General features: G+C 47.7%; 1 protein-coding gene across 1 annotated transcript in view; it reads left to right on the forward strand.

Annotated features, from left to right (window-relative positions):
- Positions 1–18,787, forward strand: part of LRRC75A (leucine rich repeat containing 75A) — a gene marked incomplete at its 5' end in the record, with an annotated part of 163,478 nt that overhangs the window by 47,400 nt on the left and 97,291 nt on the right. Inside the window, one exon of the mRNA XM_019545305.1 lies at positions 5,713–5,841. Within this exon, the coding sequence (XP_019400850.1) occupies positions 5,713–5,841 (129 nt within the window). The remainder of the gene's footprint in view (positions 1–5,712; positions 5,842–18,787) is intronic.

Raw genomic sequence — 18,787 nt, forward strand, 5'->3', positions numbered from 1 at the left:
ATTATGTTGTTTAAAGTTCCAACTTGACAGGGGCCATATGATGGATAATTGCTATGTGTAGATCATAAGCAGTAGGGGCATGGCTGGTTAAATGTGATCTTTATGTACTGCCATTAAATTAACAGAATCTACTGGACATCTTTTTTTTTCTTAAGAGTCGAATCCTTGCATCCTCAGCTGAGGTGGTATGTGCAAAATTTCAGCCTGGAGTCAACATTTCCTACTGAATCGAGTGTTCATAGTGAAAATGCCATCTTAACTCTACCGGTGCCTTGATGGTGCACCTAAAATTAAATAGGAAACAGTCCAATTGCAGAAGCATTGCATTGCTGCTTCCTGTTTGAGGCTGCAGCTCCATGCAAGACCGGTTCCTTTTATAACGGCCAACTTCCTCGGTTTAGTGTCTTGTCAAAAAAAAGTGGAAGGAAACAAATCCATTTCTTTTTAAATAAGTCATTTAAGATTCCAGCTTTCAGTCTGCAGGGCCACCGAACAACAGGACTTGCAAAGGGCAGGGGGGGCGTAGTCTGGATCCAGCCCACAGGGCCTGGCACTAGACCATTCATTCAGCCTGTAGGCTAGCTGCACACCAGGGATCTGTCCTGTGATGCCAGATGAGTTTCACATCCCTGTATTAGCTGCTAAATCGTTAGTGGCAACCAAGACTAAAGATTAGTCATAGTTGGCTTGCTTTTGGTATTTCAATAGGGTTTTGTGTGTCTGGTTGTCCTAAATATCTCACTCTTTTCCTTAGCTGGACTGGAGCTCTCCCATGGCTGCTGTGTCCGAAGGCCTCTTCGTAGCACTAGCACCTCGTAAAGAGCTTTTATGTTTCACTTTCAGCAGATCAACCCTGCCCTGGGCCTGCCCCAGGGTCTTCACTTCCAGTGTTTGATATCGATGGGTGACTGACTGCACTGAGGCATGAGACCAGAAACATGGAGTGGTTTCCCCTTTACATCTCTTTTCTGTATTATTCGCGTTCCTCTTGCCCAGAGCTCTCACCTCTTTCCTGTTGCCCTCCAGCCTTTGGAGTAAAATCCTTGTTTGTTCTTTAATGCTGCCTAAATACAGTGGCTGAAGCTTGAACGTCATGGTGGGTCCCTAGAGAGCCACCCTTTGCACCAGTCTTAGACAGATCGAGCCTCTTGCTGTTTTCTGCTGAGAAGCCGTCTTGTCACGTGCCTCCACCTGCCCTCGGCATCAGCAACCACTGAACACGGTGCTGCCTCTATGCCTTGAATTGCTGTATGATGGGGAGGCAGCGCATTGTGGCTGGATTTCCACCTGTGTGCAGGGGGGCAGCCTGAGGACTAAGCAGCATTGACATGCTATTACAATCTAGTCTGAAAGCTCATGCCTTGGGGTGGGCTTTGCCCTGGGTGATTGTATCAATAAAACATACTGAGACTGCCTAGTAGGGGTGGTTTGCTTCGTTAAGGTGGCTGCCTGAATGCAAGGACAGCTTTTTTTTTTTCTTTTCCCTCCCTCGTCCCTGATATCGAGCAGCAGAATTTTCCACAATAGGAGCAGTCAACTGGGAGCACTTTTGTACCCATTGTTGTCAAGCATGTGGGTGGACTGGGTAGTTAGATCCATGCTAGGGTGACTCCGTCTCGAGTTAGATTATTCTAAAGGGGCTGTAATTTTGCCAGTACTTTTATGGGAGAGGATTGTGCATCTGGAGCTAAAGATGTGTTTCTGTACCAATGTTTTATGCTTCACTTGCTCTTGGAGGGGAAGCCTATTAAAACAAGTTTTTGGAACCCACCATAATTTTCCTAACGTCTGCCTGCTCTCTCACCGTGGCTGAGTTGCAGGCGCTCTGTCGGCTTGCTGGGCTGTAGAGTGTGTGTTTGGTCGTTGCTTGTTTAGCCTTTCCTGACTTCCCATTTCAAATGAAAACCAAAACCTGTGTTCTCCAAGAGCAGTATGCACCCAGTGTAGGGAATCTCTGCTCCAATAAAACTTCATTCCTTCTCCCTCTGCCATCATTGCTGGGCTGTGCTTCATCACTGGGTGATTTCTAGCGGTAGCTGAATTGGTCCTCGTGTATCGCTTCTGGATGACTGATTGCAGTGCATTGTGTGATCCTTCCAAATGGGTCATATAATAGAAGTCAGCACTCAACTTTCATCCTTTTTATTGGTATAGTGACTTATAGATTGTTATTCTTGCCCCTCACGTTATGCTGGCGCCATGTCCTATAGAGTCCAGTCCTTCTTTAAGGTGCTTAATCCACCAAACCCAGAATTTAATATGGAAACCGCGGATCCCTTCCACCCAGCGAAGAGCATTGGAAGCCAGGAGACTGGGGTGGGGGGGAAGATGGGTAACTGAGATCCTCTCCCTGTAACAAGTGGCCATTGGAACAGGAAGTCGGCTACTTCCTGCGCAGTGTTGACACTAATGGGAATGCCACAACTTGTGCGTTGAAGCCTGTGGGTGATCAGGCTGATCGTTAATCTGAGCTGGCACAGCTGCAGATGTAATTAGGGGCAGTCAGGAGATCCAGGCCTTTTTCAAAGTGCCTGCTGTGCCATGTTCTCAGACATTTATGGGGATTGTTTGGTCCTTCTGAATTTCTCGGCATCTCTGAAGCGATCCTCTTGCGCTGCTCACATCTCTACCGGGTGTCCTAGGAGCGATCCATCACCCTGCTCTCAGGACACCCGGTAGAGATTTTGCATGAGGCTGCATCTCACCCTGGCTCCCTGTGAGAGCCCCTCTTGGCTCTCTCTCTAGGGCAGGGGGAGGTACCTTGCCAGGTTTGCAGCTTATGGTCTGTGACTCTCATGCTGTTCTCTGTCTCGGCTCGGTGTCTACAAATGGGTCAGCTGCCAGGGGGTCTGAACTGGCTTACAACTTCCCAGGAAAAGATGTGAACTACAAGCTGTCACGGGTACCCACTGACACAAAAGTGTCTGCATTAGTGTGGCTGTCTTGAAAAAGCATGGTGGGTGATGACTTGCCAGATAGCTTCCTTAACAAACACAGTATTAACCTCTAAATGACGGGTTCCAGGTTCTCCTGGGTGAATTGCCTTCTCTTGACCAAACCCAAGTGCTTATCTTGCAGAAAGATGTGATAGAGAAGGAGGCAAACACTAAGGCAGTTGTGTTTGTGCTCATGCTGTGTAGAGGGGGCTTGTGATCCTAAGTGTGTTGACCTACATGGAACGATCATCGCAACTCTACTAAGTGTGGGGCGTGGGTGTCGCTCAGAGGGAGACGCCTTTAGGATCTACAGTACAATCTACAGGCCTAAATGGAGCTCGAGGCTACACCATGCAAAAGTTCAACAAGGACAAGCGCAAAGTCCTGCACTTAGGACCGAACAATCCCATGCACCGGTACAGGCTGGGGGCTGACTGGCTGGGCAGCAGCTCTGCAGAAAAGGACCTGGGGGTTACAGTGGACAATATGCTGAATATGAGCCAACAGTGTGCCCTTGTTGCCAAGAAAGGTAATGGCATGCTGGGCTGCATTAGTAGGAGCACTGCCAGCATAACCAAGGGAAATGATTCTTCTCTTGTATTCAACATTGGTGAGGCCACATCTAGAGTACTGCGTCCAGTTTTGGGCCCCCAACTACAGAAAGGATGTGGACAAATTGGAGAGAGTCCAGAGGAAAGTGATGAAAATGGTCAGGAGGCTGGGGCACATGACTTGTGAAGGAGCTGGGTTTATTTAGTCTGGAGAAGAGAAGACTCAAGGGGGCATTTAATAGCAATCTTCAACTATCTGAAGGGTGGTGGGAAAGAGGATGGAGCTGGACTGTTCTTAATGGTAGCAGATGACAGAACAAAGAGCAATGATCTCAAGTTGCAGCAGGGAAGTTTAGGTTGGATGTTAGGAAAAATGCTGTCATGAGGAATGTAGTAGAGCACTGGAAGAGGTTACCCAGAGAGGTGGTGGAAGCTCCATCCTTAGAGGTTTTTAAGACCTGGCTAGACAAAACCTTGGCTGGGATGATCTAGTTGGGGCTGGTCATGCTTTGAGTGGGGGGCTGGACTAGATGACCTCCTGAGGTCCCTTTCAACCCTCATTTTCTATGATTCTGTGGAGTTGTACATCCAGGGCAGAAGAGCTTGTCTCTACCCAGCAAGGTCGGCTTATATATATGGTAACCCTATATAGAATAGGGTTACCATATTTGCAGTTCCAAAAAAGAGGACATCTGTTATGGGGACACCTCTCCCCTAACCCACAGCCCTCTATCCCTGCTGCTGTCCCTCGCTCCTGACCTGCAGACCCCTGCCCCTGCTAGTGCCCCTCACTCCCTACCCACAGTCATCGTGTCCGTCCCCCCCACCCCAGGCCAAGCTGGTGCCCCTCACTCCTGACCCACAGCCCCTTGGTGCTTCCAGTGCCCTGCAGTCCTGGTCCATAGTTCCCCACCCCCCGGTGCCCCTCACTTCCCACCCATTGTGCCCCCAGCCCTGCTGGTGCCCCTCACTCCTGACCCACAGCACCCCACCCCTTCCAGCTCCCACATCCCAAACAGGCTGGAAAGCAGTGGCTTTGGCTTTTGCAGGTAGTGGTGGAGCAAGTCCAGCCCCAGCATGGGCTAGGAGGAGGAGGAAGGGATGCTTGTAGCACCTCCTGCCCCAAACTGGGCTCCTGTGCTGTGCTGCCCCCAGCCTCCCACAGACTTACCTGCATCCAGCTGCTGGGACTGCTCCCACTGCCCTGCCTGGCTGCATGCTGGCCACGTGCATGTGACCTGCCTCCAAACACCCTCCCCCCACACACCCCTGCAGAACAGAACAACATCCTGGACATTTGTTCAGATTTCAAAAAAAACGTCTGGATGGAAATCAGACAACCCAAAAAGGGGATGTTTTCAGGAAGACCCTGGTATAAAAAAGATAAGATCAAGAGAGAGTGGTGGATAGGCAGCAATATTACTGTTGGTTTACAGGGAAGGTATTATCACACATGAAATCAGTCCCCAAGTTAGGGAAAGTATCTAGGTCCCTTGTGGCCTGGGTGCTGGAAACTTTCTCAAAGGCTCACTCCTGTGGGAGAGCAGGAGCCAGGCAAGAGGAGTTGTTTTGGCGGTGGAACTTGCTGTAGTCTGCAGCTGATTTAAGAGTGATGACGTGGAACCCCCCGGGGGAGTTGCTTTTGAGAAACAAAAGGTGATTAAAAGAAGAGAAAATGCTGGAAGCAGACTCAGTCTGGTATATCTAAGCCCTCCCCACCCATTTAATAGAGGCCAGGGAGCAGAGGAGTCAGTAAGTGCACTAGCGTAGTTAATACAGTTGTGGGGTTTGTGCCAAAGTCCCTCCACTTGGTCTGTCTTGGAATAAGCTGAGCCAAATTCTCATCTCACGGCCTTCTGCTGGGTAGTGGATAGTTTCAGGGGAGTTATCTGTTGCTCTGCTGTGGGTGGAAGGAGAGACCCACTTCCTTCATGTAGCTCAATCCCTGAATTTTGGACTTGTGAAAAGTGCCAGGTTGCCAGCCCTCAAGCCTCATGTGTCCTCTGGGACAGGGAAAGCACAGGAGTGCAAGCTGTGCCATCCCACCATGCCAGCGTCCCCCTTTCCCTGCACTGAGCACATACATCGGGGGAATAGGGAGGACTTGTCTCTAGTCCTTGGCTTCTGTACTGAGGCTACCAACACAGGTCAGTTTGGAGAGAGAGACTGTTGCCGTTGTGGGTCATTGTCTGCCTGACCTTGTTTCTGTAACCCGGTTTCTGCAGGACTTAGGAATGGAGTCGACCTCGCTGGATGATGTCCTGTACCGATATGCCAGCTTCCGTAACCTGGTGGACCCCATCACCCATGACCTGATCATCAGCCTCGCTAGGTACATTCACTGCCCCAAACCGGTAGGTCCCCATTGGGTGCTTCTGCTCTAATTACGTGGCCAAGGGAGTTCTGCTCACATCTGTCTTTTGGGAAACTGCATCGTGTTATAAATGATCGGTGGCATGCACAGTGCTGTGATTGCAAGCTTGAGTGGAGGGGATGTGTTTGGACCATTGGGGTGATGAAGTATATTCCCAGCAGGCCTGTAACCCTGTGCCTAGCCTGTGTTTTGCTCCTACCTTCTGCATGGTTCCTGTTTCTGTTTTCTTTTCTCTTCAGGTGCTCTGGCAAATCACTAAAACTGTAGGACTATTTCTGCATTGGAAGGGGATGAACTAGGATGACTTCCTAAACTTTTTGTCTCTCTGACTTCTGTGGTGCCTTTTGGTTTCCCCTGTGGCCTGTAATGGGAGGGAGTACCCAGCTGCCACACTTGGATACCAGGAAGGGGGGAGGCAGCTGAGAATGTACTCTGTCTTTGCAAGTGTTTTGGCCTGTTAAGATGAAAGCTGACAGTACTGAGAGCCTGGAGCCACAGCAACTGGAAGGACTTGCCTGGGCTGCACACTCATGTGTGGTGTGGTGGTGTGATTGAGCAGTGCTGGCAAAACAGGGATTTGCTTGCTGTTCCTGTTCTGTGATTTTATCCTGTCCTTGAAGGAAGCATGTCCCCTTGCTGATCTGGAGGTCAAGTTCTGAAATGGGACCCTATATCATTCAAAGAGATGCATCAGCAAGGCAGGGGGGTCCTTAGGTCAGGTGCAATTATGGCAGGAACCCTCCTAATATTCCCTGCTTTGTCTTGCACTTTTGGGGTGCCTATACGTGAGTGCGGAGGCTGCTCCGATGTGCTGCAATTACAGCGCATTAGAGCACGCTCAATTAATCAAGTCTGGTGGAGTGTGGTAGATACTGCGCTCCAGCAGCCTCCCATGTCTTGTGCACCAGCATCCCCACACTTCACAATGGTGGTGGAGGTGCTTGAACTAAAGTTCATCAAATGAGCTGCCCTGAAGAATTAGGAAGCAAGGTGCTTTCAGACAAATGTTCCCTTTGGCTTGGATCCCTCTCTGCCTTCAGAGCATTTGTGCGTTAGTGCCTGGCGCTTTTATCACAAGCCTCATTAAAGACAAAACCTCTACATCAATGGCTTGCACTCCCTGACTGGCTTCTCCCAGGGGCTTGTCTCCTGCTTGGACAACAGGACACTGAGAAGGCCTCGGCACCCTAGGATCAGTGATTGTTGCAGGGCATCAAACGCTTTTGAAATCCTGAACCTGGGTCTCTTAGATGGCAAATAAAATACATTGAATGTTTCTTCTTGTTGGGATTGCAAGCTGCTCTGACCTAGCAAGTGGTTTTCTCTCCCAAGGGTTTCTTTATTTAATTAATTGCTGGGATTATATCAGTGTTGTTTGGTTCTATTAATTGCATTGATGTAGGCAGGTGTTAAATACCAGACTCTTCAAGATCCCCAGTTCCACATCTTTGTGCCTCAGTTTTACATATGTAAAATGGATGCAATAATATATCCCCTTGCCTAAGAGGAGAGGTGTAAGGATAAATGGAGTGGGATGTGTTTGGTGGATCAAGGCTGCTTTCTTCCACAAAGTGGCACGCATCCCTTGTACAATTTTGTAGTGGATCCTAGAGCTGGATGGTTAAGGACAGCTTTCACTGACAACTTAATTGCATTAGGTTTCTGAAAATGACCTTGATCCCTGCGCCTCTGCTTTCTCTCCAGACATTAGGTTTACTACTGTGACTGTAAAGTATTCTGCACAGGGGCCGTCTCTTACTAAGTCAATCTGCAGCGAGGCTACCCAGGGCTGCTGTAATGCAAAGAGGATTCAGGGGGTATCCCAGGTTCCCTGTGAAAGCTTATGAAGGACACATTCAGGCTAACATCACCTGTTGTCGCAATAATTTCCCTGGAGTGTTAATAATAACCTATATTGTTATATAACAATGAAGGAATTGCATCTTTTTTTTTTTTTTTTTCAATTAAAGATTTTTTTTCTCCGAAGGGGCAGCATGGGTTGGATTTTAGCACAGACCAAGTTCAGAAGTCACTGTGGCTGTCCTCCTGCAATGATAGCCACCATTCCTGGCTTCTGTGCAGGAGCTTTTCAGAAGCCTCCTGCAGCCCACAGTGGATTCAGAGCCGCTGTCGCGCTGAGTGGCTCTGAACAGGGGTTAGGGAACATTGTGCTTCCATTGCTGGAGCTTTGGCTGCACTACCAGTACCACCAGTTTGCAGCTGGGGGTGGGTTGAAATGCTGAAAGAGCTTCCACAAGGAGAATCCTAGTGCTCATACAGACGCTGGGAAGTCGGGGAGGTTTCCCAGAGCAGCTTTGATGTGTTTACAAGCAGCATTTATATGACACTTAGCTCTTAGCTTGCTTCTGAACACAGGATTGCCTGAGCCCTGAGTATGGGCTGCTAATGAGGCTTCCCCCAAGCAATCTTGACACCCATGTAAGGCCATATGTAAGAAATTGCTTCATCCCTGTGCGACCCCTGCTCAAAGTAAAAAGGATATAATGCAGCCTTTAAAGGGCTGGCAAATTAAGGGTAGCCGTTTATGCAATTAGTACAAATACATGTTTAGATCTCTGGTTCAAAGGGAACAAGCTGTTCTGCACAGAGGAAGGCCTGCATTTTTGATCTGTTGACTGATGGAGCTGAATCGTCAGCAGTGATGCAAACAGCTGTGATGGTACCAGTGCTTTTTCCATAGAGCAGTAGTTTTCAATGTTTTTGAGCTTTGTGTTACAATTTTGTTTGCGCCCCCCAGCTCCCCTCACCCCAGAGGAACAGCGCAGCCAGGCACAGGACACCCCTCATCCTAGCAGCCGCCGTTGTCTGGCTCTACTCAGCTTGGCGGGGTGGCCTCCACCTACCGTGGCTCCAGTGCCTCCTGCCTTGGCCCCGCTGTGACTCTAGGCTGTGTGCCCACCACACTGAGCTCCTGGAGGTGCAGCAGCCCGCTGGTGGAGCCTGCCCAGGCTGCCCCTGCATCACCCTGCGAGGCTGTAGCAGCACTAGGTCCTTGCAAACTTCTTGCTCGTGCCCCTTTGCAATGTGCCCCCCCCCCAGTATTCCTTCACCCCCCCCAGGGGTGTGCCCCACAGTTTGAAAACTGCTGCTGTAGAGAGTGGCGTTTCCCCCCCATCCCCAGTTAGACATGAAACCAGAGGAACCTATTTTAATAGTCACTTGTTCAAAGCAGAGGGCTGTCATGGTGCTGAAGTTGTCACCTGCGCTTGTGACGTGTCTTGTTCCTGGCTTGTGACATGATGTGGCTTGTGGTTTCTGTGGCATGGCTTGTTCCTCATTTTCTCCAGGAGGGTGAGCAGTGAATGGTCCTTGAACCTACACACAAAAGCACCCTCCACAAATAGGAACCAGTGGCTGCTGCTGCACACAAGGCCTAAAGCCAGCACAGCTTAATGCAATAAATTGCTGGCCTGAAATATGTGCAAGGTCCCCTAGCACTGGGATTGTGTCAAAAAGGGAATTTGTTCTAGGCAATATTGTTATATTGGTGCAATACAGAAGCACTTTATACCTAGAATAGGTAAGTCCTGCTGACACCTCATGCTTAGCACACGCATTGTCCACTTGCTGGTGGTCCATGTCTCCCTGTTAACAGAGACTGTAAGAATCCTAACAATTAAACATACCTTTCTTTTTCACGCATCCCCTCTGAGGTGCTCAAAGCTGTTCGCAACCTGGAGCTGGGCTTCTGCTTCTCTGAGACTGGTGATATTATCTGTCTTCTAGAGATGAGGAAGCAGGCGCAGCCTAGCTAAGTGAATGGAGCAAGGCTGAACCGCTAGTCTAGTAGAGCAAGGACCTGAATGGTGACCAGCTCCCTTACTCCTTGCCCATGCTTTGACCTGTCCTTGTAGTCTTTTGACTTCTTGCAAGAGGCAGTTTGACTCTGCTTGGTCCTAAATGTCCATTTCTTTCCTGTTTTCAAAGAGGCCGCCTGCCTCTGCTGCATGATCCAGCCAGCCTCTTCTCTATGATGACCTTGGCAGGCGCTCTGCACCGCTGGCCTAATTTGGATGCCAGCACGGGCATTTTAAATATCGGTCCTGCAGTCTACCTTTTTGGTAGTTAGGAGACATGAGAACAGAGAGGAGTGAAATCCTGGAAATCCATGCAACCACATCCAAGTGATCACTCATTTTGGGAAGGCCTTTATGTACTATGAAGCTGAAAGGATGTGGAAGGGCCTGATTCACTTCATTATCCTGAAGGCTTTCAGCCTTTATGGGGTACATGTCTCTAATGAGGGGGTACATATCTTGAATGATTTTTCCCCAGTTTTTTGACAGTAATGACATCCCCAAAGAGGGACTGGGGCCTCTTGCTTTCTTTATCCCTGCTGACTGCTTTTTTGCTTTAGTCCACTCCTGGCTTTTAGTTAACAGACTGTTATCCTTTCTGGTCAGGGTCTATTTATAACAGCTCTAACTTAAGGGTGACCTTCTGGCATGTAAGCTGTCTGAGCTCAAATGCACGTTTTTAATAGCAGTGCTGCACTCTGAGCAAACGCATCCTCCCGTACGTGAAAAAGCTGGCCCAGGCTTTGTAGTGTCTTCCATAGATCAGCATGTGTTTAGTCCAGGAGAATAAATTCAAAACAGCAGCAGTGTAAGAGCTTTTAATTTATGTTGCATGAAGCTGGAATGAGTTGAGTGAGGCCGAGTCCAGATTTTATTTGGGCAAGTTTTCCTATAGATGCCATCTTACTTGTGTGGGGGCTGTAGATGAGCTTCAGCTGCATACTTCTGATCTACGTTCCAGCCCCAGCTTTTCCTAAAGTACCAGAGTTGTGGCAACTTGAAATTTGGCTCCTACAATAAAACTTTTGCAAAATCTGGGAGTGTTTGGAATAAGGAGCCAGGATTTGTTTAGGATGTATAACTCTGGCAAGCCCAAATCCCTCTTGCCTTGCTACCAGCTCCTCATAAGGCCCAGGTCCTGTTCTCCGTGATCACAGTCCCATGGGTAGTAATTCCCATGGAATTAATGAAGCAGCTCCAGATTTAAACATTGAGATAAGTGTCAGACCTGAAGTAGATTTATCCCAGTGGCACATGTATGCGTACATTGTGGTTGTTGTACGTGATAATTGTGCTGAGCTGTACAAATAGGAGCCACCATCAGTGTTTATTGTCTGATGCTCGTTATTGCAGTGCACTTTAGTACACGTGTGCAGGTTGCAACATGAGAGGGTGTCTTACATGAGAGAGGCTCCCGGTGGTAGTTTTCCTATGCTGATTCTAGGGAAGATAACGACTAACAATCACTATTTGCTTCCTCTCGGGCACTGGCTTCTGGGTAGCTTGTTTTTCTTTAACTCTTTTTCATTCCCAGTGCTGAAGAAAACTGCTAGACGGTTAACTCTGGAAACTATCCATAGAATAGGCACCATGTAGGTGGAGGCTGTATTTGCCACCCATCCTGGCATGCCTCAGCCTGAGCTAAGAGAGGCAATTAGTCCTCCTGGCCCATCTCATCCTCAGTCTTCCTGCACTGCTATTTAGTGCTAATCAGAATGGTTCTTGTTCAGCGTAGATGTGCTTCCACTGAGCAACCAGTCCATGCTCCTTTTGCACGGACTTATTTTACATTGGTTGCGAGCAAACCACTTGCTGAGGGTCAGGCCTGAGCTGGCAGTCAAGGAGCAAAGAGTTCCCCAGTAACTTTTGGCCCTTTTGTCTGCCAACTCTGCCCTGAGGATGTCATGGATGTGTGGCCCTGATGACCTCTCTCCATCTGTACCCTCTGCTGAGCTCCGGTGTGTTACTGCCTCCCCATTTCCCAGATGAGGGGAGAAGAAAGGGAGGCGAAGTCTGTAGAGCTCAGTTGCATGGAGCATGACCAGTTCTGCCTCTCTCACTCCCCAGAGGTGGAAAGATTGCACCTAGCTGTTGTTGGTCTGAAATTAGTTTTTTCCTCTGTTGACTGAGGTGGTCTCCAGGAGGAAATGGCAAGGGCTTTTGTAGTTTCCAGGTCACTCTGTTTTGAGGCCCCACCGGAGCTGAATTGTGGTAAGGCATGGGGTGAGCTAACAGACCTGATTTCCAAAAGAAGAAATGTTAGGTGATAGTTTAACTATTTTCCTCTTGAACTCATTAACTGGTTAAGAGTTGCTGATCATCAGGCATGCCTGACAGGGCTGAAATCCCACACTTGTAGACTTGGAGCAGAGGGTAGAAAGCTTCAACTCTTTTAGCTGGCAGGAATGTCTGAGCATAAACTATCAGAAAGCAAACATAAATCTTTTGGTCTGTAGGCCTGTGCTGCACAAACAGATTTTATTTAATTTTAGTGTTGTCCTAGGGGTTATAACTGAGGACCAATACAAGTTTTTATGATGGATGCACGTTGTACATCCTATTGCAGTGTGGTGATTTTTAACATTTATGGGTTGTTTTTTTCATATTTATTGTATGACGTGCTATGGCCTGTGGCTCCGATGCTCTATTAATAAACTTGCTTCTTGCAGGGAAGTCAGTGGAATATGACCAAGATAATGCGATTGCCTGTTCTGTGCCTTTATCACAGAACCACCCTCCTGTAACCTATTACCAACCGTGTAATCCATCCAGCCTTTCTATCCTCTAGTTTAATGACTTGATCTTGGTGAGGTTTTGTGATCTTGGCTGTTATGCTGAGATCCTGGTACTGCATTCATTTTCTTGGTGGTGCTAATGTCACAAATTTTCAGAGGTGGCTGTGCAGTCTTGGTGGTTATATTAAGGACTCAGGATTCAGAGAGCCTGGCTTTCAGTTGAATCTCTGCCACTGTTTCAGTCTGTGACTATGAGTACCTCAGCTGACTTCTCTTTGCTTTGGTTTTTGCTGTTAGTAATGCGGGAGAAATGACACCCATCGTTGCTAAGGCATTGTGCAATCTTCACAGGCAAAGAGTTATAGAAGCATAAGTATTATTTATTATTCTCAGCAAGATGTGTCCTAAGGGGAAGGTGATTTATAAGTGAGAAACCTCTTATACCCAAATCTCTGAAACAATAGCCCAGGTGATAACAATGATCTAACAGCCTCAAGCAATTGCATTCTGTATTAACACTCCTTTCTTCTGCCAAGCTCACTGCAACATGGAGATCTGTCTTTGACGGGATTTAATACATCTGCATTGCATTAAAATAGTTTGCAACATCAGGCTGGCTAGGAAACTCATACTTTACTAATGACGATGCCAGGACTTTTTGTAACTGAACGTGCTATGCCACACACTTGTGTTTTCTTTGTAAAGAGAGGTATTCTTCAAGGCGCTTCAGGGTGAGCTGTGGAAAAATAGAAAGAGGCCAAATCTAAGGCTTGGGAAACAATGAAAAACTTTTTTTTTCATTAGGGCTAGAATTGATTAACGGTGACACCTGCCTTAAGAGTCAGTGACACCGTTACTGGCAGTCATTGCCGAGCAAACCCAAAGCAGGAAAAGTTAGCCCAACTTGGCAAAAAAAGGCACCAAAAGTTTAGGAGATCAGCCTGACCTCCTGCAGCAGTAAATCAGACCCTTCAGACTGGGGGTGGTTTCCTCAGCGTGACGCACTGAGCACCAGCAGACGGAGGCTAACGGGTCCCAGTCCAACCTGACTGCTGTCAGCAAGACAAGTCCCAGGTTGCTGCCCAGCAAACTATTTTTGGCCAGAATGGAGGAGGTGTACTGAGGGGCCTGCGCACTTGTGCAGGGCTGTGGTACCCCAGGGTTTCTGAGTTTTTTGATCCCAGTTCTGACTTTTGCTGTGACCCAGTCAACGAGTCACTTTGCCTCTGGGTTTTCTTGTCGGCACAGAGGTGACGAGCTCCTCAAAGGGATGCTGCCAAGAATAAGCTCTAAAGCTGTCTGGAAAACACCTCCTTTTTCCTGGCAAAGTTTTCCTGATTCATGAGATCCAATACCAGGCCAGGACATTGCCTCCTGAAGAGAGCACGGCAGAATTTTATCTCTGAGGATGCGCTTTGTGTGATACTGAAATTCACATCTGTTATTTCACAGGAAGGAGGGAGCTGGGCACCTTGGAGTTACAGCAGTGGGTTTGCTTTGACTGACAGTCCATGAACCAGTATGGGTTGATATATGGTCTTACCTTTAAAGAGGCAGGTTCCTTGACACAGCAAGGAGCAGTGGGTTCAGGTTGCAGCAAGGGAAGTTTAGGTTGGATATTAGGAAAAACTGTCTCGCTAGGAGGATGATGAAGCACTGGAACAGGTTACCTAGAGAAGTGGCAGAGTCTCCATCCTTGCAGGTTTTTAAGACCCGGCTTGACAAAGCCTTGGCTGGGATGATCTAGTTTGGGTTGATCCTGCGTTGAGCAGGGGGTTGGACTAGACGTGACCTCCTGGAGTCCCTTCCAACCCTCATTTTCTGTGATTCTAGGTCTAGAAGCTTGCATCTTAGCGGTCCATTCCTTGTGGTCTCGTGGAGCATCACTAACACCCAGTAGCAGAGTCAGAGCCATCAACCAAAATAGGCTGTTTTAAATATTGGAACAACTGGAACCACAAAACGTTTAGACCATCTTACCCTGTGATCTTCATAGATTTTGCACCTACAAGTGAGATCTCTTTGATGGATGATGGATTTGCTCTGGATTCTTATCCACTTGGAAGGATAATCTATACAACCTTAGTTGTACCAGGTCTTTTTCTAAGGTATCTTTCATCAAAATATCTAAGTTAGTGGCTCTCAACCTTTTAAGACTCAAGACACACCTCAGTAAATGCCAGGCTTTAGCATGCTCTTGTCTTTTTGACTGTGGAAAAATGATAGAGTACTTTTTCTGTTGCAGAGAACTCAGGAAGACCACAACAGGTCCAAATGTTTTTGAGGCTCTGGATTCCTATTTAAAATCTCTGGGTTTATCCTTAAAAGGATCTTGCTGCGGCACCCAGAAATACTCATCTAAACTCTAACGTAGGGTCTGGCGTACAGTGTTGGGCCTAGCTCAGTACATAGGGCTGCTGCTTCTTTTACCGTTAATCTGTTCCTCCAGGCTGGTGGATGTAATCCCAAACTCCAGATAACCCATAACCATTGCAGACCCCACAATGATTTTTGCAAGAATTGGGTTTCTCCATTTTGACTCTGCTGAACTGAATTTGTGCAACTATCACAGCTGTTTTTTTTCTCACTACCTGTCTTAAACTGTGGTGATATTCCTGTCTGCTGCTAAACACTTGCCTCATCTTCTACCATTGGCTGTATCTGAATGGTAGATGGTTTTCTTTCCATGCTGTTTGCTTGCCTTGAGCAGCTCAGAGATGAAACGCACCACCAAAGCACAAAGGGCTGCGGTTAATAGTGCTTGACTTCCTTCACAAGGAGTTCATAGATTCACAGAGTTATGAAATGCTTATGGCAGTATTGCAGCTGACACAATCATCAAACAAAGAAATGTTCAAGTGTGCAAAAATTACAGCGACTCTGAAGGAGATGGTTTATTTCAAGGACAGACGTTCCTCAGCGGTGCTCACTGACTGAAGCACAACTGTCACAAAAAGAAAGCTCTGGCAAACGATAAGCCATTTGTCTTTTCATCTAGCAATGCAGAAACAGTGCTGCCACGCAGGAGCCTACTTGGTAAGAGTTAGCAACTCCAATCCATCAGCTATTGAGGACCTGTCAGCTAGGTTGCACCATAGCAGCATCGGTCACAAGGAGCAATTTGCTCATATTGTCATATCCCACTGTACATTCATACGGTTCTCCCATGTCATCCAGTCATTTGCAGCCCACAGAGTTAGTTATATTCTGTGATGTAACTGTGGCTACCGCAATGGGCTGTTCAATCACCTGTTTTCTCCCTAGGCATGAATACACTCTGGGGTTCAGTGCTAGATTGTCCCTTGATATGTATAAGGCTCACAGAGCAGGTATAAGCAGCGCAGTTCAGTTTTCTGTGGCTCTGTGTCACGTGTCTCCACCAAAGAAGCATTTTCCGTGTTGCTTAACTGGCAGGGGTAGCGTTCTCAGAGTTTCAAGGGGACGTGATTTAGAAATGGAAAATAGTATTGTGTTGCTGCTGCATGTGCCCTCACCTGCCAAGCGGCTGCTGGTCGTGAACACGAGTGCTCTTAACTTCTAACCCCTACAATGTGGCTGACGCTGTTTGTGAACCGGGGTGAGTCACGTAAATCCTCTGCTTTGGCTTTTCTGTCCCTGAGATGTCGGGCAGCTTACTGGGCCCCTCCAAGGCCTGTCCTGAGTAGCCTAGGCTGTCCGTGGCAGTGTTCGGACAGCATTCTCTGCAGTGTTTTATCTCAAGCCCACTAGCAAACCAGTTGTGGGGATTTAATTAAGAAGCTTTAATGCTCAGACTAGTGCAGAGGCTGCCAGGTCTGCAGTTTTCTGCAAAAAGAAACAAATCAACCATCACAGCAGCTTGAAAATGAGACACACCCCAGAGCGTGCTACTCCACCTTCACGCATTCTCCTTTCTCCAAGGGTGATTATCCCTGGCAAACAGGTGGAAAGGAGGTGAGGAAGGATGCACGGGGCTGGGACCCAAGAGATCTGGGTTTGCAACCCAACTCTGCCATAGACTTTGGGGAAGTGTCTGTGTCTCCATGCCCCCATCTGTGAAATGGGGATAATAATTCCCCTACCTGCTTTGTCTGCTCTGATTCCACTCCCTCCAGGGCAGGACTGTCTCTTGCTGTGTGTGCATGTGTAACGATGAGTCCCTGATCTGATTTTGGCGTTTCTGTAATACAGATCACGAATAGGAATCCCAAGCGGACGGGTCTGGACAGGCTGTGTGTCACGCAGCTGTCATTTCGAATCTCTGCTGTGTGATGTCCTCAATATGTTCCCTTGCCATCAGCCCAGTTAAATGTGCAAGCTATTTATCAGGGGGCCAATTAAGTGAAGCCCTAATGTGTGGGCACAGCATACTCAGATATGTTTTGTGTTTTGGTTTTTTTTAATACACAAAATCTCTGACTTCACTGGGAATGGTAGCAGGATGTGGGTTTTTTTTATTTAACTTCATTCTGAAACAGGAATGGAGGGAAGTTGTTTGTCCTTTGCCATTAAAATACCAAATGTCAAAGAGACCAGTAGTATACCAACCCTTAGAAAAAACAGCCTTGCAGTTTCCAAAACGACTGCCCCAAAACTTGCTCCTGTAAACCATGGTTTTGGACAGTTTATAGCATACTGAAGTGCCTCTGTAAAGGCACAGGAGATTATCTAGCTACTGTTAACATTTGCTGCTTTTTTTCCTGTAGTTTGAAGCAGCCTGATGGGGTCAGCGCCCCTTCTTGATATCTGACACAGCTTTCTCAAAAGACTCTGCTGTCGTTAGGTAATGGAATTAGATTTCTCATTACAGATTTTTACCGGCTTCAGCCTGTCTCGTCTGTGAAGGAAATTCAGGTTGTGATGCAGGTTCGGTCTTCTCTACGCCAGAGTCAAGTAAGGGAGAGTCAGCTTTTGGCCAGTCATTTATCTGCAGGGGGAGAAAAAAATCAAGTGCATTCTTTTGTCAGTAAAACAAAAAAACTACCCTGGATTCAAAAGAACTATGATATTTTTATGGTGGTGGTCTGACAAACTGGAGTTTATAATTCTTACTGTAGTTTTTTGGAAAGTTAGGGGAGAATTTATATAATCATCTTGTTTGATCCGATTGGGATTATATGAGGGCATCGACATGCTTTGCAGTCATTCTGGATGGATGGTTAGTGTCACTGCGCTAACAAAAGCTCCACTAAACCTTTCAGGACCCTTAGTGACCGAGGGCCTGTCTTTACGTCACAAAGCTGGCGCGGGTGCATATAATGGAAACGCTGTGATCCAAATTGGGACACCCTCACTTCCACTGAGTGTGGGACTTTCTGGGGAGTAGGGTGCTAAAGTCAATGGGTCTGCTGAAGGAGTAAGAGTCATACATGGGAACCAAGGTCAGCAGTCTGGTCCAGCAGGCTTGGCTTGGTTATGTCGGGGCGCAGTTGTGGCTTTGTGAGGAGCCGCGGCAGCAAGAGGCAGATGGCAACTTGGAGGGATATAATCTGCCTCTCAGCCCTGCCTTGATCTGCAGAGCACAGCCCAATTCCTGTAGCAGCCTGCATTTCCCTGGTGCAGCAAGCATGCTGCTAGCTGGGAAACCTTGGTTGTGTGCAGCATGGGGAGAACGCTGCCGCCTGGAGAGGAAGCAGTCCCTACTTTGGCATAGCTCCCCATGTCAGGAGTCAGTGGTCCCAGGGAGTCAGAAAAGCCAGGTGCCATCCCCCCTGAGTGGGGCAGACCATCACTTGGCCCTGTATCTCAAAGGGATGCGTTCTCTGTGCAGTGCTTTCCCAGGCTAGGAGAAGATGCTTCTGCATAGGCTGACCGGCAGGGGAATGCAGTCTGCTCACTGCTTGCTGTTTGCAAACAGGATGCTTTGCAATGTGTCATTGTTTGGCAATTTAAATCTGGCATCCTAGGATCCAGCACTTTGCACAAGCTGGCAGGGTTGCGGCGACCCTTGCTTGACTCCCTTAATCAGAAAAGGACCTCTGCTAATCAGTGCACAATTGCATGCAAACAGTGCTGAATGCCAAGAGATGGATGGTGTCTGTGCTTAGATGCATTTTTCTATGCCTTGAAAATGTCAGATGCCAGATGAGGTGGCAAGTGATGCGCAAAGCAGCTCTGTTTGCACAACTTTCTGTGCTCCATCGACCTTGCCAGGGCATCGTGGATGACTCTGCTCCATCAGTTGTCACTGAGGAGCTTAATTAAGCAGTCCTGTCTTAAAGGATCAGGCTTAAAGCAAGGAGCCAGAGTAGGACAAAGCAATTTCTCATTTGTCTTCTAGAAAATATTTGAGCCTTTCTCTAAAAGCAGCTGTCGCTAAGCGCCCAAAGTAAACTTCAGAATTGAACTCCAATTGGGAGGTTGGCACAAGTGTTTTAAATCGTGGAAGAAGGAG

This window comes from Crocodylus porosus, unplaced genomic scaffold (genome assembly GCF_001723895.1).
Source record: "Crocodylus porosus isolate Cpor-Errol unplaced genomic scaffold, CroPor_comp1, whole genome shotgun sequence".
NCBI classification, from domain to species: domain Eukaryota; kingdom Metazoa; phylum Chordata; order Crocodylia; family Crocodylidae; genus Crocodylus; species Crocodylus porosus.